The sequence below is a fragment of the Mytilus californianus genome, unplaced genomic scaffold, assembly GCF_021869535.1.
Source record: "Mytilus californianus isolate M0D057914Y unplaced genomic scaffold, xbMytCali1.0.p SCAF_10, whole genome shotgun sequence".
NCBI lineage: Eukaryota > Metazoa > Mollusca > Bivalvia > Mytilida > Mytilidae > Mytilus > Mytilus californianus.
In genome coordinates, this window is record NW_026262582.1 from 58,707,777 (window position 1) to 58,732,474 (window position 24,698).

Below are 24,698 nucleotides of genomic sequence, written 5' to 3' on the forward strand. Positions count from 1 at the left end.
GCATGAATCGCTAGTATTCATCCTAAAATGTTGGCCTGCTTGAGCCTTGTAAAACGAAAGAAACAACTAAAGTTAATACCTTCTGATGAATTTTTCGGTTCAATTTGATTTCACTATATTTGTTTTAAACAATAAATAAGTATCTAATTACTTTAGGTTTTAGTGCAACTTTTTTTTTAAATAATAGATGAGCAGCCTGTAATTCAGTGGTTGTCGTTTGTTGTTGTATATCTTATACATAAATCAGACCGTAAGTTTTTTCGTTTATGTCGGAATAAATTTGAGAATAAGTAAAGACCACCATGTGTGTTAACCAATCGGCATAAACATGTAAATACGGGTAAGGAATATTTCTGCAATGTTCGGTTTAAGTCAATCAGTTCTTAAAATGTGAAATGTTAAACCGAAATACAACGACGAACGCCACGTGGCCTAAACAGTTCAAAAACCCTTTGGCCAGGCGAGCTTAAAAGGAATTATGGGTTTACATCAATGAGACCTGCTAAACCTCGCGTCAAGTTATTGTGACCTCGTAAGATATTGTCTTTGTTTATGTCTTGGTGATTTGTACGTTGGTTTAATATCAGATATGTTGTAGACTTTGTTTAATCAAAAAATCTGACGAGTCATGCTCTTTACAACTGATTTTTCAGTGATTTCTTATGATGTGCTGCTACATCCCTGTCCCAGCACAGGGGACGGTTGAGCCCTCACAAACATGTTTAACTCAGCCACATTCTTTATGTGTCTGTCCCATGTCAGGAGCCTGTTATTCGGTGGTAGTCGATGGTTGCTGTTTGCCATATTTGTTTTTCGTTTATTGTTGAAGCATAAATTAGGTCGTTGGTTTTATCTTTTGGATATTTTTCACATTTTGTCAAGCAGGCACTGTTATAGCTTACTAAAGGTGCATTGTTGAAGAATGATCCTAATTTATTGTGCTTTGCGTGGTGAATAGTTGACTCATTGATAATCATACCACATATCCTTATTTTTATTTTGTACAGACGTGGTGCGATTTAAATATTGGCAAATGGTAAAGACACTTGTCTTTCGTTGACAACCTTACTGTTGAAGTATTTTTGGTTTACTTTACTTTAATGGAGTTCGTGTTGCTCAGTCTTTAGTTTTTCTATGTTGTGTTTTGTATACTGTTGTTTGTCTTTTTGTCTTTCTCTTTTTTCATTATGGCGTTGTCAGTTTATTTTCAACTTATGAGTTTGAATCTCCCATCGGGAACTTTCGCCTCTCTTTTGCAGTGATGTCTCATTGACGTATCACTACACCTACTTTTATTCAAATATACTTTTTTTTCATTTCTGTATAACAAAAACAAATAAATAATGGTTTGATTTTTGTATTTTTCTCATAATTCTGACTTTGCTGTCAGTATACATAAATAATAAACATTTACAGACCCGTTTCTTAAACTCGGGAGAAAAGCAAATTATAGATTCTGTCTTTTGTACACAAAACAAAACATGCACAAAATCTATTGTGTATACATGACAAAACTATAGTGTATACACGAAAAAACAATAATATATACAAAACAAAATAATTTTACATAATAATATCATATGATCTTTTGTCTGAAAAATTCCCAAGAATTAATTGCCAATTGAGTTAAATCTAACCCCTATTGATTTGTGTACAAAAATCTAGATTCAATTGTCAATCAACAGTGGAAAAAGAACTTTAAAAATGAAAAAAAAAATGTTTTTCATGTTGCTTGTAATAAGATTAATCATCTAGAAAATTTGTTTTTTACATTATAATCTTGAAAAAACAAAATTTCCGGAGAGAAAAAATACATGTTTGATAAAAATCCGACCAGAAAAAGGTTTTTGACTTTTATGAAAGCTGGTGTCCGGTCACTTCAAAGGTCTGCAATTATCAATCACTTAGTGTTTTCCTGTCTGTACATGTAATATAAATACATGTTATCCCACTCTGATAAATCATAATAACTGCTAAAAGTTACACGGTTTTAATCTTAAGCTGTATTAAAACAAAGAAATAATAACAATCTGCTTATAGGTTCTCTAATACCTCTTACGATAACTTTAACTTTGATCATAAATACATAAATTTCTATTTATATTCATGCTCGGTCTGGAAAGGCAGGACCGGATCCAGAGATGGTGTAAAAATGTTCTTTATGGGGCCCGTTTTGAAAAGGGAGAGTTCCATCCTAACTTAAATAAAAAAAAACTTATATAATTGTCAATCCCCATTTTTTCAGCTGACCGAGGTTTCGCTCAAAATTAAGAAGCAAAATATAATATGATTTGTATAAAGTATATCAGAGTTTACTTAAAAAAAAAACGTTTATCTAACTTATCAAATAAATAATTGTAATTTAAAAGTTAAGCACGAAAATCACATTTATTTGTATAAAGGAACAAACAGAGAATAAGGAAAGGTCAATTCTATTTAAAACAGTTTAAGTTCAACAAGGATACATTGGAGGGTTAAATGAGTTCAGACAAAAGATCACATTTCATAAACAATTATGGCATATGAAATGTACATGCAATATTTTTCTTGTAGCACCATTGGATAACAAACAAAAATCTTTGATTGTCAACGAAAATAACAGAAAATACATCACTTTCTTTACGTGTATAATATTATATACAAATTATCACCACAAAATAGAACCCAGTTTAACTATTTTTGTTCTAGTATTGGTAAAGTTTATATATACATGTAATTATATAAGTACCACTGCTCAACAACAAAAAACGTAGATAAACAGTTCCTTCTGATTTTATGGAAAATATAATAAAACATGTCATATTTTACATGCATGCAATACAAATACATTTATCCCACTCTGAATAACTACTAAAAGACAAATGTAAAAGTCTCTTTGAAAAAAAAAGTGTAAAAGTTCTGAAAATTTTGATAAAATTTAATGATAATTTATGTTAAATTGTCCCTCTTTTAAAAGAAGCTCCTTGCTACATGTACTACTTTTGAAAATAAATGTATTTGTCCTTTAAATACACATACAAACTTCCCATTTACAATAGGGTTAATAAACAAAAAGTAATGATTAAAAATACATTTTTTTCTTTATGAAATCTTTGGTTTTTGCTTCAAGAATTAAACAATGATTCATGAAAAATACAAATTTCCAGAAAAATAAACCTTTGTATATTCTATCACATTGTTTGTAAATCGTTGTTAGGAAAACCTATATCTGATATGTGTGAACGTATAAATTACACAGCTAATGACAAAAAAATGCATAAAATCGGTATTGTTTCCCCGAGTTTGGGATTTTCCCTTGTTCGCTCTATTAAATAACAGAAACTCATTTAAAAAAAATAATTCTAATTTAATATTTTTCAACAAAAAAGTTTAAAGGTTCAGGATAATAAAGGTACTGCTCTTCTATTGGTGTAAGATACAGATATTTTGTTTTCTTAGCGTTCAGTGACAAATAGTTCATGCACATTCATGACAGTTTCTTTTTATTTTAACCATGAAAGTAATATAGAATATATAATCTACCATGGTTTACGTGTAACATTCAAACAGCTATGACAATTGCAAACTACAGTATGAATATATGGAGGTTTCACTCATAATTTAACTGATTTTATCTTTTTAATGAATAAGGTTACATACATGTATATAATGTAATTTTGATAAACCTGTATATTTAAAAAAAAAAAATACATTCTTCTGACATACACATTGATTTGTTCATCTCATTGACCCATAGTTAAATTGTAGTCACTGCCTTTCTGAATAAAAATCGAAATGCATTTCAGTGCAAAAAACTTTCCAATACCCAACAATATAATCCATTTGCTAACATAAATCGCCCATCGATAAAACTCAACAAAAAAATGTCAGTTTCTCTGGTTCCTAATAATTAATTCTGTGTGAATTTATCCAATTTTAATACTAGCCTCGCCATGCCACGGTGAATTGATTAAATATATCTTTTCAGCTAAAAAACTCCTACATTTGGTTATGTAAATATTTAAAGTTTAATTCATTTTGAAGAGGACAAAAGGTTTTTTGTGTAATTTTCTGATATTTTCGATCACAATTAGAACTATCAATTAAAAAAGGAGATAGAATTTTACATCACTGACACATGTGCACTCAGTGCAGATGGGGTCAAAGTTTTTCTGAGTTCATAAATCGTTTTCTTTCATTTTTTAAATTGTATTGTATTATTTGAAAAGATGACATAACAGATCTTACCACAAATATTTAAAAACACGAAACCAAATGAACGAAATTTTGTCTAAATTTCTTATATACCCCCCCCCCCCCCCCCCCCCCCAATAAAAAAAGAATAAATAATAAATAAAATAAATCCCAGGAAACTAGATAATTATACAATGTCATTATAAATTACTGTAAGCCTCCTTCCTAATAACTTACAAAATGTATGTAAATTTATGAAACGTTAATGAAACTACAAAACAAAACATGCCAATATATATTACATGTTATATCCATAATACTTATAAATGTATGTATGTATATTTCTAAATGCTAAATGAACAGCACCATAGAAGTAAATTACATGGGCTAAAGTGATTTGTTGTTCAGTAGCAAACATTACAGTAGTTAATGTTAATTAATGGAATACTTCTTTATCCGTTTAATTCACAAATAGGTGCATGTGTAATGTTATCTTAACTTATGTTTTCCTAGCAAAATCATCTTTGGCCATTTAATTTCCCTTACCAAACATCCATGATCTTTTGTGCTTTCTATTTTTTTCTGCACATAATTGAAGTAAAATTAATTTCACTAAGTATTTTATCAGTGAAAATGGAGTATTTGTAAATTTACCTTCAAGTTTTGAGTATTATATACGAATTAATTATGAACAATAATTAAAAAAATAATCAATAAGAACTCCATAAATATCAAATTTTTCGACAGAATGAAATGTTTAAAGATTCTTTGGTCACTGTTTATAATGAAAGTCAACGTTTGTAGTCCAGTATTTAATTAACAAACCAAAGTCCAATAGTGGTCTATTTGACCTCTTAAAATCTTTTTGCAAACATGACGTGCAAACATCCGTTTTGTAATTAATTTACAAAAGGATAACATTGAATTCAATATTGGTTATTTTTCATTTAAACATAAACAAAGGGGAAATTAGAAAAACGCAAACTTTCGTATAAAAAAGTAGTTTGTAATATGTAAAAAATCGAATTAACTTTCTCCTGAAAATTGTCTAAAAATAAATAGCAACGTAAATTCACAAAATAATGTACAATGTAAATAATAACACATGACGATCCAGCCTAATACCAAAAGGTCTCAAGAACTGTCCTCTACAAATTTGTTTCAGTTTCTGAACATTTTCTGTATGGGTTAGTTCTATCTGAAAGAAGAAGCACCCGATATACTGGCGCTCTTAAACTGCAGCTGATGTAAGGTCTTGGAGATAATTTATCTCAGAACTATTATAATTTTCAATAAAATATGCTAACGAAATTAAACCTGACTTAATGGATGCGGTTTAACTCCAGGATACGACTGATTTGACAGTTTCGTATGTCTTGAATGAAAACTATCGTCTGCTTTTTTACAACAAAAGTATTTTCCAAAGAATTTCTTCCACGAATCCACTGTCTTTCCAGTCCATATCCAGAAACCGGAAGTGATTCCGACAACTAAGCACATAAAGTATTTTAACATGAATACTGAATAGTCTGGTGAGTATTCACCGAATTGACACGAACAGTTTAATGATTTCTCCCATTTGTCTTTCAAATGTTGTTCGTAAAAGTAGCACGCAATTACAATTGTAGCGGGAACAGTGTATAACACGGTAAAAACGCCAATCCTGATCATGAGGCGTTCTAATTTGTCAATTTTACCCTGTCCTTGTCTTTTTATTACACTCCTAATTCGAAACAAGGAAACAAATCCTGCCAATAGGAATGAAGTCCCTAAAATAAGATAAACGAAAAGAGGGGCTAGAACAAATGCCCTCAAATTGTCTACACTCTGGTTACCAACGTAACAAATTCCGGCGACAGGATCGCCATCAACAGACGACATCGCAAGAACGACAATCGACTTTATTGATGGAATGAGCCAGGCGGCAAGATGAAAATATTGAGAGTAGCTGGCAATAGCTTCTTGTCCCCATTTTAATCCCGCTGACAAGAACCAAGTTAAAGAAAGAATTACCCACCATATTGATGACGCCATTCCAAAGAAATATAGCAGTAGAAACACAACAGTACACAATGCCGGTCCAGTGGTTTCGTATCGAATCATTTTGCCGTCACAGGCAACAGCAGAATGTCCTACCGCCATGCGTATAATATAGCCGATGCTGACCATAAAATAACAAGCGCTGAGGAATATAATCGGCCGTTCGGGATATTTAAAGCGCTGCATGTCAACACAAAAGGTTAGAATCGTCATGGCAGTTGACACGCAGCATAAAACGGACCATAAGCCAATCCAGAACGTCGTGAACGTAACTTCATCGGGTGTTAAGTACGGACTCGTACAGTTCATAGCGCAGTTCGGAAACCCTCCTGTTTTAACTTTGCCATACAGTTCACTTGAATCGTCCAATTGAACCATGTTACATCCACATTTCTTTTTACATTGATTTGGAAGTCTAGGAATATTTAAATGATCTATTCCAAAATTTGGAAATTCTGGATCAGAAGTTTCTGTATTTTTGTTAAGATTCTGTTTTATTCCTGGATTCACTTTAGAGCCGGGGCGTTTTCCTCCTTGACCCGGGCGGAATGGTTGCTGCGTACGCGGAGGGAGGGGAGTCGAACGATCGGTTTGGTTAACATCCATACAAAGTTGATCTTTTTCACCATATACTGGGAGCTTATCGCAGTTCATTCTTTCAGGCCATGCGAATCCGTACTGAGCCATAAGTGGTGCACATCCTGCCTTCGCCCGCTCGCATACAGACCGACATGCTGGTAACGGCTTCTTGTAGTTTGGGATGCATAGAGGGGCATACATGCTACACAGAAACAGCTTTAAATCGGGTGAACATTGTATCTCTACCAGGGGCCAAAACTGGTGGACCTCTAATCCGGCTTCTTCTTGTGTTTCGTGGTTGAACTGATTCGGAAAGTGAGTTAGATTATATCCGATCCCTTTGCACATTGGAATAGTTATTTCTTGACATTTTCGTTCATCGTCAATTCCACTAGATGTCACAAAATTAATCCAAAATATAAATAGTACACATAGAAATACACAAAAACTACTGGGTGGCCTCAGGACGCTGTTTTTCTCCATGTTCATTACACGAGTCAATCAGTTTACAGCTGACATTTGAATATTAATATTCATTTAAGAAAATAAAAAATATTATTACACCGAAAAATTGTTATGAAAAATCCATACATACACTTTTAATTCGTTGTGGAAGTTTTCCGTTGAGTTGAGTTCTAATTCTTTTCAGTTTATTTGAAACGCCGTAAACAAAATCCTCTTATATATTAAAATGTTCCATGAGAATTAAGTCCAAACAGCTCGGTACACTAAGATGCATTTAAATCGAAAACATAAAGTGTTTAAATTCTGTATATATTGTTGTTCGGTTATTTCAATTTTAAATCCCAAGGCGAGGTTTGGTTCTGTTTTTTTAAATACCACCTTAATAGCTTATGTCAAAACTTCAATTTGTTCTAAACAAGTCCTTCCAAGCATGTCATATCGCAATCAAGATTTGATGACTTTATCGCTTAATCTTTGGTTTATAGTCGGTAGAAATATGAATTATTTTCAACATAAGTTGACACGAAGTATGTCAATCACAACAAAATTGTCCAATCGGATATGCGTGTTGAACAAGTGTCATTCAATACAAACTCCGCCCACTGGATTATGAATAAACGAAAGATTTCTATCAAAAGCCCTTTGGTTATTTTTTCGTCAATCTTTGTCAATGATAAAGTCGTAGATCATATTACCTGTGAAAATAAATAACAAGTTAATAATATAATAAAATAAAACAGTTTCTTTAATGAGGCAAAGTTGATAGTAGTTATAAACTTGTAAAATTGTAATAAAAGCTTAAAAAGGTTTAAAACTAGTAGCTTACTACTAATTTACATAACTAATTATGGGCCTGTATCATGATAATTTACATACAATGCATATTCAAATTATATGATGAAATAAATATTAAAAAAAAACAAAATCATTTAACTATTTATTATCTTTATTAAATAAACGAGCAACGTGTATTATGCGTTTTCGTATTTTAATTCTGATACCGTTTTAACATACTTTAACGTGCAACATATTCAAAATAATTTTTTTTTTTCTATAACTTGAGGTATTATCTGATAACTCTTTTGTTTTACTGGATCGTAATTGTGACCAATGAAACCACTCTGTGCACAAATAGTAATTAAAAAAATGTTAATAATTTTAAACATCATAATTATTTTTACAGGACTCCAAGACTTTATATAAAATTATATGCCAAAATGTGTTATAAGAGATTGATTGAAACAGACAAATGTGGACGAATTTGCACATATAAATTAATAGAATTGATTCACAATTTTCTTCTGGTTATGAACCTTAAAGATTATATAAAGCTAAACTTGGTTTTTCTTATGCTTTTGTTCTCTATCGTTTGCACAATAGTCACTGCTTGCATCTTGTAAATATTATTTCATTCTGTCTAATTTTCAATTCAACACTTTTTCTCTCTCCTAAGAGAGACATGTAATAAAATTGTATTATATGTGTCTGCTCCAAATAAATGAAATTAAGACACATCTGTGCAATGAATGTAACCAAATTAATTATTAGAAATAAAAACAATAAAATAAATTTATAAGACAAGTGTAAATATGAATATGCGTGTGATTTTATGGCGTGGTGAAAGGTTAAATATTTGAAACTAATGAGCAGATTTCCCATAGCTACTGTCTATACGTGACCGCTGATTTTTTTTCTCGTGGACAGAAGGATTTTATTTTTTTACTCTAATTGGACAAAATTTGAACAAAACAATTAGTGTTCTCTAGACGGCACGCTGCAGGATATCTTTATTAAATTCAACTGTGTGGAAATCCCTTTTATTGTTTGACAAAATCGCAGATTTTTCAAGTGGGTAAGAATTTAGCGACATTTCTATGCGTTCATTATGACAGGGAAATGTGAACAACAAAGTCTAATTACGGCGATAAAAATCTATTAATTAAATTTGAAACATTCCGAACAGAATGACCAAATCACACTGAGAAAATTACACATCACGGATCAATCCGCTTCCCATAAAAATACATAATATTTCTGTAACACAGTAAACTAGAATCCCCCTATAATTATTTCTTACATAAGAACGTATGTCTTATAAATGACTGTTCATAGACTGGTAATTTTGACACCAGTAAATGATTAATGTCCGTTCTCAGTAAATACCACTGGTAAGTATCACAGCCCTGCCCTTAAGAAATCGATCACAGTGTCCTTTTCAGAAATTGACACCCGAAAAACAACCAAAAAAACTTTTGACAGGCTAAATAATAATTCTTTTTTGCAGTAATGACATAGCTTTTACATTAATCGTGATAAACATTGGTTGAATAACCTGTCCAATAATTTGTATAATTCGTGTTTCTTGTATATGGACATGACTCTGCAATTTTATGACAAGATCTTATTAGCTGTCATTGATTTTGTCTCCGTTAGTCGTATTTACAATCTAAATAACATATGTATGTTAAAAAAAATGCAATGCTGACAAAGGGACAAGATATACCAAAAAGGGGACAACCAATAACCATCAGACGAAAAAACATTCTCGTTAAAGAAAGAAAAAGGCAAACAGACTATCAATAGTCCACAAAACACTACTTATAAAACTAAAGATTGGACAACACGACCCCTACCAGAAAAACAAAAGAAAAATAAGCGGAATTAACTCAGGTACTCCGGAAGGGTAAGCAGTGCAACTCTCAAGAATGTTAAGCGATTGTACTCCGAATCTAACAACAAATTTGTATCCCTGTAAAAAATCTACGTGTCGTATTTCTAAACACCCCAACCATGTCGTATTTTATCGCTTCCTCCGTCCCGGTGGTCTCATAAGAATTTTTATCGCTTCCCCCGTCCCGATGGTCTCATAATTATTTTTATCGCCTCTCCCGTCCCGATGGTCTCATAAGTATTTTAATCGCCTCTCCCGTCCCGGTGGTCTCATAAGTATTTTTATCGCCTCCCCGCCCCGGTAGTGTCTTGTGTATTTTATCGCCCCAACCGCACCAGTGGTCTCTTAAATACTTCTCAATGCCAGAACCGCCTCACTGAGCATTCTCAAAGTGACCCACTCGCCTTGAGTTCTTTTACAGAGGTTGTTTGCTGTTTGTTCTTAATATGAATAAAAGGAGATTTTACACGAGCATTTAGGAATAAAAGCTATACCTGTTCGTCTCGTTTTGCCGACCGTGTAAGACCCTCATGGGTTGTCGCCGTTTTGGAACAACGTATCCGGATAGGATGAGAAATCTTTCTGCAGACTGTTATGTAGTGATCTAATGCGTTAAAAAGTCAGTCTAGCACAAAGCACTCCATGATAATAGCATAGTCACACTAGTACTTATATATGATAGTCCTTGTTAATAGTGTAGTATTTGCAATTGGATGTTAAGGAAGTCACCAACTAATCTTCAGACCAAATCAAAGTGTGTGAACATTTAATTCTATCAAACATTAATTAACTGATAACTGATAGTTTACGTCCAATTGCCATTTTTGCAATCCGCACCCTGTAAAATGCATACAGGAAAAGGGGAACGATGTTTACTGTCACTACAAAAATAGGGTGACCGGGTCCGAAGTGTAGTTAACAACAGACTACATATAAAGAGCTAATGATTTATCTGAAAATAGGGAGATTGCCAAAAAGACAACTATCCACAAAGACCAAAGAATAAAGATGTGAAGTACATGTTACCGTATATCCTTCACCAATGAGCAAAACCAATAACGTTTATATATATATATATATATATAGGAAGCGAATACTCATGCCGATAAACAATTACATACACTCCTCCCTCATCTTCGCAGTTAGTTCCGCGCTCAATTGCAATAACAGTGCAAGTTCCAAGCAAATTGCAAAATAAATTAAAAATAAATAAAAATACGTCTTTGATTCAGTGCAGCTTAGCACATAAACTATCATATTAAAAGATATGATCCACAGTTTTTCTTTGTCTGATTATTTAGTTTCAATACTACATAAACTGAATTTCTGAAAATTTTTGTTATTCCTGGATTAGAGGCTTATTAATGTCTTGACAAGTATAAGAAAATAGTGGCTACTTACATTGCACTTTAGAGTACTCATATTTAAACGAATTAGTGGTGTTCTTGCCAAAGCATATATGATGACATGTTCTGACACGCAAAATAGGCAAATAAATAACGTAAAACAACAGGGGTTTGATAAACAGCGGTTAATTAAAATTCATGTTTTTCACAAATTCTGTCAATACCCTTTAGGGAAGCTAATTAAAGGGTTAATCATGGTGGGTATTTTACAGTTTGAACGGTTACTGTGAAAAACGTCTGGTTAAAAAATCGGAGAAAAATATTGATGTTCACACAATTTTCAAATATGCTTAAACGGTAAAATCAACCCAATACACCGACAAGACCACATTTTACACACTAGACACGATAGTGATTTTTTTTATTTGCACCCTCACCTGAAAATATGGTTATTGGTAATTACCCTTCTTCATTTTCATCGCTTGGTGTATAAACATTGTACCCCCCACCCCCCCACAAACAGAGAAAGAATCGTGGCTTTAAAAACTATGGGACAAAATTTAGTACACGGGCCGTACAAGCTACAGAACTAAATATTCAAAGTTTTACAACTTTTTTCTTCGAGACTGTGTTTACATATTTGACAAACAGAGTAATTTTATAATTTAACTTTGTTCTATCTTGCATGTAAAATATGGATGAGGTATAATTGTCACTGAAAGAAGCACTATTATATCCCGTGGCAACGAGCTTACTTACTTATTCAGAATCCTATGTTGGTATCAAAACGACGTTTAGATAGACCAATAATCAAATTTTGTAAACAAACTACGTACACAGTTCTCAAAAACATTTCATTATTTTAATCGTCTTGTTTTATTTTACGTCCTGAGTGAAAACAGGCAAGCAGCTGAAAACTGTTATAATCTCCAAATGTATGAAATACAATAGGATTATTATATTTAATAAAATTATCATTTTATCTTAAGTGGGACTATTACAATAGATGTCAATTACAGTCACTAATCCCCTCGTTTGTAAATTAATTTATGTAAGATTATCCTTGATAAAAGATGAAAAGAATAATGGAACGATTTCAAAGATCATTATCAAAAAGTGGCACTTTTTGTTATCCGTCCATTATCCATATGTACTAATAAGATTATCTTCCCTTATAATCCGTTAGCTACGTATATTTTATAGATAAGGAACCTCTCAAACCTATCCTGCTAAACTTGATGTTTATAACATAATCCACTCAGTTATATTTTGTAATTAGTTAAATTAAAATGCTTACCGATCCTTAATTTTGGTAATTTGGATACTTCATGACGTAACAGCACGTGTCGTGCGAATTTTAACATGTTTCTTTGTTTTTACTTGGTTCTTCAACAGATGGAACAACAGAAATGTCTTCCGGGATGCCTTCAAACATCCAAAACTTATTAAATACAACAACTGAGCACATTTTACGGAGATATGGAATTGTTAGTTAAAAAATTCACAAAACACACGTCAGATTGGCTATGGATATTTGAAAAGTTTGTTCTAATATATATTTCCACTTTATACCTATACAGAGTTTGAAATCTTTGTTAACATTATTTATGTTTAATTGATACTCGATACCCCATGTATTTTACGAAAACCGACCGATGTTAAACACCAAAAAACACCACTACTTCGAGAATTACTATTTGTTTTACAGCATTTTAAGAATGACATGTTTCACCTTTTTAAAAATATTTTACGTTCGAAACTGAAAAATCATGGATAACTCAAATCAATCGGGACAAATTCACCAAAATCCATTTTTTACTAGGACTACTACAAATTAATTGGTCAACCGTTTGCATATAGAAATAAGAAGATGTGATATGATTGCCAATGACAAAATGACGTAGAAGTTAACAAGTTAGGCCTTTAACAAATGTAACGCAATACAAACGAGAAAACTAACGGCCTGATTTATGTATAAAATAATAAACAAACAAGCATTCTGTGAGTATTGCCTGACAATAAATAGTCCCCTACCGGTTAAAAATTCATTGTACTGGAAAAAATGCTAACTTGATCTATAACTTGTCATGGTGTAAACTATATAACAAATATCAAGTCAAAATCTTCAAGCATGATGATAAAAATGTGGAAAATTGATTATTTGAGTGAATTTTCTAAGTCCAAGGACCATAACTCTGCACAAAATCATCAGCTTGAACACAAGTTATTGTCTGGAAACTAGAAAAAATGCTTGTTTTTTGGCCCCTTTTTGACTCCATATTCCTAAAAATTTAGGGCAATTAGCCCCAAACTCAAACCCAGCTTTCCCTTTGTGATATGGAACCTTGTAGTACAATTTCATAAAGATCCATTCACTTACACACAAGTTATTGTCCTGAAACTAGAAAAATGCTTGTTTTTTACCCCATTTTGGCCCCTTATTCCTAAAATTTGAGGCAATTACCCCCAAAATCAATCCCAGCCTTCCCTTTGTGGTATGGTACCTTGCAGTATAATTTCAGAGAGATCCATACACTTAAACACAAGTTATTGTCTGGAAACTAGAAAAATGATTATTTTTGGCCCCTTTTTGGCCCCTTATTCCTAAACGTTTAGGGCAATTACCCCCAAACTCAATTCTAGCTTTCCTTTGTGATATGGAAACTTGTAGTACAATTTCAGAAAGATCCATAGACTTACACACAAGTTATTGTCATGAAACTAGAAAAATTCTTGTTTTTTGCCCCTTTTTAAGCCACTAATTCCTAAAATTTTGAGGCAATTACCCACAAAATCAATCCAAGCATTCCCTTTGTGATATGGAACCTTGTGGCACAATGTCAGAGAGATCCATACACTTACACACAAGTTATGTCTGGAAGTTACAAAAATTCTTATTTTTGGCCCCTAATTCCTTAACTGTTGGTACCATAACCCCCAAAATCAATCCCAACCTTCCTTTTGTGGTATTGAACCTTATGGTAAAATTTCATAGAGATCCGTTCACTTAAACTAAAGTTAGAGTGCGAAAACCAATGTGTCTTCGGACGACGACGACGACGACGACGCCAACGTCATACCAATATACGACCACAAAATTTTTTTGCGGTCGTATAAAAACGCATCATAAGTGTTAAGAAAGCCTTGATGTGTAGTTCCTTAGAAAAATGCGATGAAATTTCATATATATGCATGGCTATCATGGATAAGAATATATATACACTCGGTAAACAGGAAGTTGATAAGCGATGAATCTAGTTGGAAATGCATCACATAGTATAGCTTGACGACATAAAGCCTGATACCAAGTCAGGAGCTCATGTTTTGTAGTTCCTTAGAAAAGTGCGACCGAAATTTTCTGTGACGGACGGACGGACGGAACGTGGGCACATGCACGTAAACCAGTATACCCCCTTGATAAAGTTATTGAACATAAATGATGTTTACGTTAAATTATTGTGTCAATCTGACTTAACGGCATGTTTACAAATGAAGTTTATTGGTTTTCTTTGTTTCAATTCTTTGTGTTTTACTTCCTCATTATCATGTTGGTTTTTGAGAATTTCACTTTGACATGGCCAATCATGCTTACTACCATTTTCGATTTTTTTAGATGAAATGTGTTTCCTGGTGATGTATTTAACAATAATACATCTAAATAGGAACATAAAGTGTAAAAGTATTAATGTTAACTTCCCAAAATCAAAGTAAACTACTGAAAAAGAAATTATATTTAACTTTAACTAAACAAATCCCGAAAGACCTTTCGTCAGGTGAGCGATAACATTTTGTTGGTTTTCAAAGTTTACCACATGAAAATTTCATTATCGTTATTATATCCGACAACTCAATATGTTAATATTCATATTTAATCATTAAATTAAATTAATATTTGAACATTACTTAAAACTTTAAACAAAATACACGTACCTGATGTTTGCGTATGCAAATTTAGGTCCTCGGTAATAATTCTCTATCGTGTCAGACAAGTTAGGTAAATGGTCGGCTTATAATATTTAAAATATCCTCGTGAAAGGAGACCTAATTATTATAAATATGGCACTGAGGACCTAATCCCCATGAAATCTCCTCGTTGTTTTTGAACAAGTAAAGGGCATTATAGTCCAGGTTTTAAGAGGCCTTATTACGACAGTTGTAATCAATGCTAAAGCGCTGTTTGTACCCTTATATTTACAATTGTGTAGATAAGCTGCAAGAAGGATGGTCAAACTTTACATCGTTATATAATGAAGAGGCCAGGATGACGGACCCTCGAAGCTACTCCCGGGGATTTGGGAATGTGGACATTGGTCAAGAAGTATGTTTGCCCATATGTCGGCAGTCGGAGTCGTAATATGTTGATATAAAAGAGTAAACAAATTAACCAAATATATTATCACAAAAATTGTGAATCTTTTTCATATCATAGAGAACTGGAAATGACACGTGATGAATATCCAATGGCCAATATTACAGGCATATTCATTTTGATAAAAATCAATGCATAAAATAATTATCGCCTTGGAGGTCTCGTGTTAACGTGTTCCCCTCAAGCACTGCAGGTTGTGGTTTTATGCCCAACCGGGTTAAACCAAAGAAAAGAAAATTAGTATTTGCTGCTGCTAAGCTATATAAGCAGTCGACATTTAGGAGTAAGAACAACTCCAAATAATGTCTCCGTGCAATAGTAGCATGTTTTTCTGTGTTTTAGCAAATTTTGAACTAGTGCCATAAAAATCCAGCTCAGCGTGTATAGTACAAAGCAGCGTTTATGTTTATATCACAATAACATTTCTTATATTTTTCGTGCGGAATATGCTTGTAATACTTGTCAATGTACGTTAAACAGTCATCCGTTCATCCATAAACAAACATGAAATAAATGGGGAATGTGTCCATGGGACACAGATGATGCCCCCGCTTGCACATCATATAGAGTTATAAAGGAACATAACTGAAGAACGGTAAAAGTGATGCTACCCAAATTTGAACTTGATATAAGTTTTGTGGTAATAAGCATTGTGTACAAGTCTCATAACATTTGGTTGAGGCTAACTTAAGTAGAGAAAAGAAACTAAAAATTCAGCAATTTTTCTATTTGTTAACATGCATAACTCTAGAACGGTTGTGTATAAGTTTTATAACATTTGGTTGAGACAAACTATGGGGAATGTGTCCATGGGACACAGATGATGCCCCCGCTTGCACATCATATAGAGTTATAAAGGGACATAACTGAAGAACGGTAAAAGTGACGCTACCCAAATGTGTACTTGATCTGAGTTTTGTGGTAATAAGTATTGTGTATAAGTTTCATAATATTTGGTTGAGGCAAACTTAAGTTAGAGAACGGAAACGAAAACATTCAGGAATTTTTCCATTTGTAAAGGGGCATAACTCCACAACAGTAAAAGTAACGCCACCAAAATTCAAACTTGATCTGTATTTTGTTATAATAATAAGCATTGTGTATAAGTTTCATAACATTTATTTGAGGTAAACTTAAGTTGTAGAACAGAAAAAGAAAAATTCAGCATCTTTTTTTCATTTGTAAACGGGCATATCTCTGGAACGGTGAAAGTGACAACACCAAAATACAGATTTGATCTGTGTTTTGTGGTAATAAGCATTGTGTATGAGTTTCATAACATTTGGTTGAGGCAAACTAAAGTTAGAGAACGGAAACCAACTTTGGGACGTACGTACGGACGGACGTACAGACGGACAAGGGTAAAACTTAATGCCCCCTCCGCTACGGTGGGGGCATAAAAAACAGAAAACATATCTATACTCGTTAAAAGTACAAATGTAGTCTTTTTAACATTTTCTCAAAACCTATATAAGGGTCTTTCCACACATTTTGGTAAATCGTCCATAATTTTTATAGAGGAAGGTTTTACAAAAATAGTTCTTTCAATATTCCATCAATAATAATAAATAAGATCTGTTTACTTGTGTTGATATCAAATAATAGAGTAGCACTAATTATGTCGATAAAATTAGTTGACGGGATGCATACAGGATGACGTACATCTTTTTTGTTTTTTTTTCTCCCTTAATTGAATTCAGGTATCAGCGATTGTTGGCTGGAACGTTGCGTAAAAGGAGACGAATTAATTCGATTCGCTGGCCAGTGGACGTGTTAACTTTCAATCCATCTCTTTTCACTTGACCTATCAGTGATCGGAAAGAATTTGATTTTTGCATATAATCATAAAAAAAAATAGTCTCGCTTCGATCGGCGATATTTTTACTAGAAATTTTGGACAATTGCACCCCCTTATCGCATCGGACCTACTGAAAGTGTTTAACGACCTTGACTGGCTGTTCAGCCCTCGCACGGTCGGCTCGGTGCCCGAAGGCGTTTTGGTGAGCGTTTAAATATTTTCTGCAGTCGGACAGGAACAGGTGGAATGCGCCATTTTGGTAGGCCGCCATCTTGGTTTTGGTGAGTTGATTTGGTTTGTTGACTATTTTGATGTTTTATTGCTTCACAACGGCTGCTTTCAGGGCGAGGTTGGTCAGCTTGGCAGCCCGCTAACCACGATGATGGAGTACTGTTCGATGAGTCTCGGACATAGTAATAACGATGACAGGAAGCATTATCAGGATCAAAGTCGTGAGACAGTGAAATGGCGGTCCATCATCTAACACCTAGGATACAGCACTCGGACGTCAGTCGGCATACCACTCCCCCATCCATAATGGGTTTTGGAGTGTATGTTGACACGGGAATTAGCCCTACGCGGATTATAGCCTAACGTAGTCTGTACAGCGTTGGATTGGTTTCTGTCATCGAAAGTAGTAAGTCGTTGATCCATCTAACAGTAAACCCTCATCGAAGATAGCGGGTAAAGGAGAGCTGTCCCAGCACGTCCGTTCAGTTGTAATGACCGAGACGTGACTGTGAATGGATCGAGCATCGGACCTTGGATCTGTCCTTCCTTTTATATACTGTCCGTATAAAATACCAACAATCAATTCTAATGTATAAACCTAGCACCTGATTACTTAATAATGCTAAATATTAATGATGTGCAACACCACAACTTACGATCTGTCTCTAATAATGATCTATTTGTTCAAAGACCAAATACAAATTTTTATAAAAAATCTTTTCATTATTCTGCAACAAAGGTATGGAATAATTTACCACTCAAAATAAAAAATTGTCGAAATGTGGAATTATTTAAGAAACATTGTTATAATCATTTTCTTGAAAATTCTATGCAAGTCGAATAATTTGTTTTCTTTCTTTAATTGTAAGAATAAGAAAATTTAATCAAAACTTTACTAATTATTGCTATTTATTGCCATTTGTATGTTTGAATGATTGAATTGTGTGTATACTAGTAATATATATTGTATTTTTATGTATGAATGTATGAATGTTAACTGTATAAATGTATTTTGTTTGAGGGCCTCAATGAAAATTAGACTACTTCTAATTGAGTTACCCTCTTTAAATAAAGAATTTATTATTATTATTATTATTATTATTATTGACTGATTGTGGTTTAACGTCGTCAATATTACAATTGAGATATGTCGTGGCGTCATAGAAAATATATAACTTGTAAACATAAAAGAGATTGTATAACCAATTAGCTCCATAGAATTGTAACATATATATATATATATGCGTTTTGCGCATTCACTAGCTATTCATAGTTTTGACTTTGTTTGTTTTGCATGTTCACCGTATTTACAAATTTCAATCAAATCAAACAACTCTGTGAACCCTTTTATGTCAAATCATAGGAGATGATCAAAGGTGATGTATTTTTTCGATTCAAATAACTCCGATAAACAGATCCCATAAAATCACTTGCAATGGCATTCATATTAAATTGCAGTAAAAACATACTATAAGTTAAACGTTTGTTGTTCGAATGAAGCCATTTCTTAATTACCCGAAAGGACCGGTCCCGGACAAGCCACGTGTTATTAAAGACAATACGATAGCAAATATATAGAGATAATCAGTTGTTTACAAAATTTATTGTGTAATGGTTGATAAATAGGATTTTGGACAGTTGGTCTGATAAACAGGGTGGGAATTCAAACAAATTTTCAAATTTGAACCTGTACAATGTACAGTCTTAAATGCGGTCATCAATAACTGAGGCCAAAATGAGAAAAATGGTGTTTTCCTACCTTTCCCATTTTTAAGCCTCTAGATGCCTAATGTTAATTTTTTATTAACATTTTTTGATAGTGAATCATGCGGACAAAATTGCTGGTCTCGTCATATACTCGAGGTACAAAACATTTAGCCAAATGATAATGATTACAAGCCTACCTAAGCGAATTTTCTTAAACTGAATCTCTAAACCGAACAGCATGTACTTTCTTTTTCGGCCTAATCGGCTGATTCTTTGATTAGATACTTACAATATGATTGAAATAGTAAATATATACAAAATTTTAGAATGAAAATGGGTTTAAAATTATACAATCAAGTGGACAATTTCCCGACTCCTCCGATATTTTGTATTTGGACTGAAAGAAAAGACAAATGGATTTTAAACTGTGACCTCTTAATATAAACACTAGGAAATTGATGTCTGATTAACAAAAGTGAAGACAATTCTGATGAACTTGTCGTCTGCAAATGTGTAATTAATTTACTTCTTGCATTATTTTCCACTAAAGAACATATTTTCATAATCTCTGAGTCACAAATGTCATTGAGGGTACTATAAGGGCTATCCTTCGCAGAAAAAAATTATAAATCTAACAAATGCACGTTCAAGATCGACAAGTTTTTCAGAATTGATTTCGAACGAAAAAAGATTGAACGCAACGAAGTCGCCATTTTTAAATCTAACTTTCCAAGAAATATTAACCCCGAAAAACCTTGCCAATCTTACGAATATTTCTAGGATTTCTTGAAGTGAAAGTTGCCTCCGGATAATTTTATCCAAGTTATTAAAGACGCATTCAGATGACTCATGTCTTGGCATCTAAACTGCAACGGACAACTTAATCAAGTTAATTACGACATAATTTGTCTTTTTCGTCTGATTCATTGGATTTTTATAAAATGTCAATTTTCGGCATACGGCTGCAATCGCAACACCTGTCTAAAATCATATACAATATGGTTGGTCTTGATTTTGCATTTGTTGTTTCAAAAGGGGTGTAAATTGTGTGATTACGATCCTGTTTTATATATCAATCTCAGTATTCTCTCTCTCCACTTTTCGTCTACGATTAGAATCTAATCAGTGCATTAAATTCGCGCGTAGTACCATTACATTTGCGAGTAAAATTCAGCCGTCCTGTTTTACTTTCTTTGCTGAAGATCTTTTCGGGATTCTATCTAAAGAAACATGACTTCAAAAATATGTAGACAGATATTCAATGGCTCGAGTAATAAAGAAAGAACGTGGAGCATGTTTTAGTAAAAAGGAATACAACGTCCAGATCAATTAATAACGAACAAGAACCCTTTAGTATTTTAGCTTTTTCTCCCTTACCGTTTATAGCTTTTATGAATTTTAACGCCAACATAAAATTCACCATATGTTAGGATCTGCATGGGGTTTACAGAATCTGAGATTACATTAACTATGTGTTACAGAAATCTCAGACAGAATACAGAATAATGGCAAAAAGTAAAGAATTGAGAAAAATGTCCTAAAAATAGAAATAAAAAACCCCTCATATATATAGGAGTTGTAACAGTTACACCTTTTACCATTTATTTTTTTGAATTTGTTTTGTGAACCGCTTTTACGACAATAATTTTTTTAATTATGAATACTTATATCGTTAGAACATGTGTAATTTATCTGCAGGTCAAAGGTGGAAATTTGACACATGAAATCATAATTAACTCACTCCATATATACACAAGTCGACTTATCAAACAAACTGTTGTGATTTATTACATAACGGGTACCTTAAATTTTACAAGTTTTAAAATCCATGTCAATATGTACAATTATTATATAATAATTGATATGAAATCCCCTCAAACTATCAAGCGGTTCTTATAATCGGCTCTTGATCAAATTTTATTTGTTATCATAAATTATGAAATATGTAAAGTCATTACAAGTAATTATGATTTAATAATCTTTATTTAAAAAAATATAAAGACTTGTGTTTGTCAATTTCAATCCGCTAGCTGTCAAATTCACAAAATAATATTTTCTTTATGTCCTTTAACAAGGAGAAAAAAATACCTAAATCATATGTCGGGTCAGGTTTTTCCTTTTAAGATTAAATAATAAAATCATAAAGATTCTATTCAAAATAGAAAATGTAATTTTCTGGCTTCTGTTGACTCCTGACGCAGAGAATGAACTTATGATTAAAGTTTCGTAATTAATTTCCGGTGAAATTCGAAAACCTTATAATTATGTGTATTACGTGGCAATTATCGAACTCCAGTAACCGTAGATTTTTTGTAAAAATACCATGTGTAAACTAATCTAAACACAAATGGGGGACTTCTCAATATCAAATTTCGATAATGAAACACAATGCCGCCACATTTTTACATACTTAGCTATAATTGATGTTTTGCAGTTTGTATCTTTAATGTAAAATCGATCGACTTATTTCTTCATCCAGCAGTTTTATTTCTGCAGAAACAGAAGAAGGCAGCGTTTTACAAAAGGTCGCAACAAATATCAAAGTATTATAGGAATTTCCATAGAATAATTTTTTTTAGGTATACTTCAAACTATTTATAAAAAAAGAAATAACGTCCTACCAGTGAAAACTACCACAACTGTCTTAAGCTGCTTTTATAAAAACAAGTATAAGGTTAACACGTACGACGCAACGTCAAAACGTATCATTTGGAATAATCCAGATTTATACATGAAATTATTAATTATAAAAACGGAAAACAAACACCTGAGCATTGTTTGTGGAATGAAAAAGAAACTGTCTTAAAGCTTAAGAATTCTTCTAGTAAATTCAGTGCGTTTTAAAATGCTATATTAAAGTTCATAATGTCTGATTTTAGATCAGAACTTGAATGTGGTCGAAAGTTTCATGTTTTATCAATTATACTATGAAATTATATCAAGTGTTATTTTCATTTACTACCACTGGGTCGATACCACTACTGGTGAACTGTTAGTCCCCGAGGATATCATCAGCCCAGTAGTCAATACTTCGGTACTCGCATGATTTGTAACATTTATTTTTCTTAAATTCTCCGTCGATAAATCAATAAATTTTTTGAAAACTAAGGTTCCAACTCTCTCCGGAAAAGTTGTGCGGAGATATATTTGGCTATTCTTTTCATGTCCTTATTGGTCATCCCACACAACGTTTTCAGGTCTTTAAAAGGTAGATTTACTGTATACCGCCATCTTGGATTGTACAACAGCAGTACACAATCGATATAGTTCTTTGCCTAAATCTGCAAATTTTTAGAAAGATTTGCAATTTATGTGTAAGACTGTTTATTCGTATAAAGAAAAACAAGTGATTTATTGCATTATCCAAAATGTTTGAACAAATACCAATATTTGTGTTTTTTAGAATCAATTTTTCAACTTGGCCGTTTATGGGGAGATAACTCTTATAGTAAAAATTTTATACTGGAATGATAGTGAAATTTTCAATTTTTACTTGCACCAAGAAAAACAAGTTAAGTGACACCATTTTTTCTTTTTATTTTCTTAAAGCATATTAAAAGTACTATCTTCTCATAATTTATTTCAAAATTCTATCTCATAGATTTCTTTTTATTCACAAAATGTGTTTTTTCATGAAGAATCTATAAAAATTTGGGCAATTTTGCACGACTGGCTGCTTTAAAAATAGCACGGTTACCCATACTTGTTGTTATATTTGTATATTATATTATGTTATATAAAAGCATAGTAAAATCTTCATTTTGGCAAGTATAAGAAAATTCTATCTGAGGAAATATATACCGATGATCCACCTCAGTAAATCCTCGACGTTCACATGTTTTGAGTGTTATGTTCATTTCCACATTTCCAATATTTAAATTTAGAATTTTCATCAATAAAAGGAACTGTGGGGTAAACATCAAAGACTTAAGAAACAGCAACCCAGCAAATCAAATAACCAAAAGAAAACCAGAAAGCAATATAGTCTTCAACAATAGATTGGTATCTTAGACTTTACTAATAAGTCCACGATAATGTTCCCAAAAAAAGTTCAAAAGACAGAAATCCCATTTACATTTGAAAGCTCTCGTCAATTATTATGTTTTCTCAAACAAATAGAACTTCTGTAGGGACAACAGTCGTCCTGAGAGAGACAAACCGGAAATAGAAAATTTCTAAACGTGATTAAAATGAGTGAAAAGGTTAGCATTTGATAAGAGTTATTTCCTTTCATATTTAGTATACAACTGGCCCGCTTAACAGCCGAAAATTGCTGAAATGAAGATGCAACTCAATCTGTTTATAGGCTGATGCATTAGCATATACATAATTTCAGCTTTATCAGAACTGGTCTAAAGGTTTGTGGACAAATGACGTATAACCGAGTTTGTTGGGCCAGAAGGACGTTGGAAGTTATACATTGCAGTACATGTACTTCATAAACCAAATATTATACAATAAAGCATACACAGGAAATTAAAGCAAATAAATATCGGTTTGTATTTCTTTACTAAAGCATTACATAGGAACTTAATTTGAATACAACACAACCCCTGTATTCACGCTTCGCTTATAAGGTTTTAAGCGAGACGTGAACACAGAATCTGTTTTCCAATCAGATTGTAGAAGAACTGATCTGGATCAATAAATATTGTGAGAAACGCACTAAACTTGAGTTCTTATACTACACATTCTAATGGTGAAGAAATAACACTGCACAAGGCCATGCATGCTTTTCTCACACTGTTTATTGTACGTCTTTGCATTAAATCCATTGACTGTGCACTGATTTGGTTTTAGTCTGAGAAAACATGGTTTATTTATAACTGGGAATTGGCTTTGAACTATAGCTCTCAGTAAATGCACGCAATCTGATGAGTCAAGCCTTTTCCAACTGGTCTTTATAGTTAGGTCTCTTGATATGTTGTTACATCATTATCCAAGGTAAAGAAGAGGGTTATGCGCAAACAATTTTATTCTGCCACAGTCTTTATCTGCCTGTTCCAAATCCGCAGCCATTAATTCAATGATAGTCGTTGGTTGCTGTCTGCCATATTTTGTTTTCGTTTATTGTTTCAAGTTTTAAATAGACCATTGGTTTTCTCTTTAATTGTTCCATATTTTGTCATGCCGGGGACTTTTATAGCTTACTATTCGGCATGGGTTTTGTTCATTGTTAAAGGCCGTGCGGCGGTGATCTATAGTTGTTTACATCATCGTGTGTTGGTCTGTTTTGGATCGTCTCATTGGCAAGCATACTACATCTATATATCTTTTTTATATTAGCTACTATGAAAGAGTATACGGGACCAATTGTTG

The 24,698-nt window shown here is 32.8% G+C and overlaps 1 protein-coding gene across 1 annotated transcript in view; it reads right to left on the bottom strand.

Moving 5' to 3' along the window:
* Positions 1 to 1,341: 1,341 nt before the first annotated feature.
* LOC127718886 (frizzled-5-like) overlaps positions 1,342 to 24,698 on the bottom strand; it is a 56,920-nt gene continuing 33,563 nt past the window's right edge. The window contains exon 4 of the mRNA XM_052224950.1: positions 1,342 to 7,952. Within this exon, the coding sequence (XP_052080910.1) occupies positions 5,485 to 7,281 (1,797 nt within the window). The 5' untranslated portion in view covers positions 7,282 to 7,952 and the 3' untranslated portion in view covers positions 1,342 to 5,484. The remainder of the gene's footprint in view (positions 7,953 to 24,698) is intronic.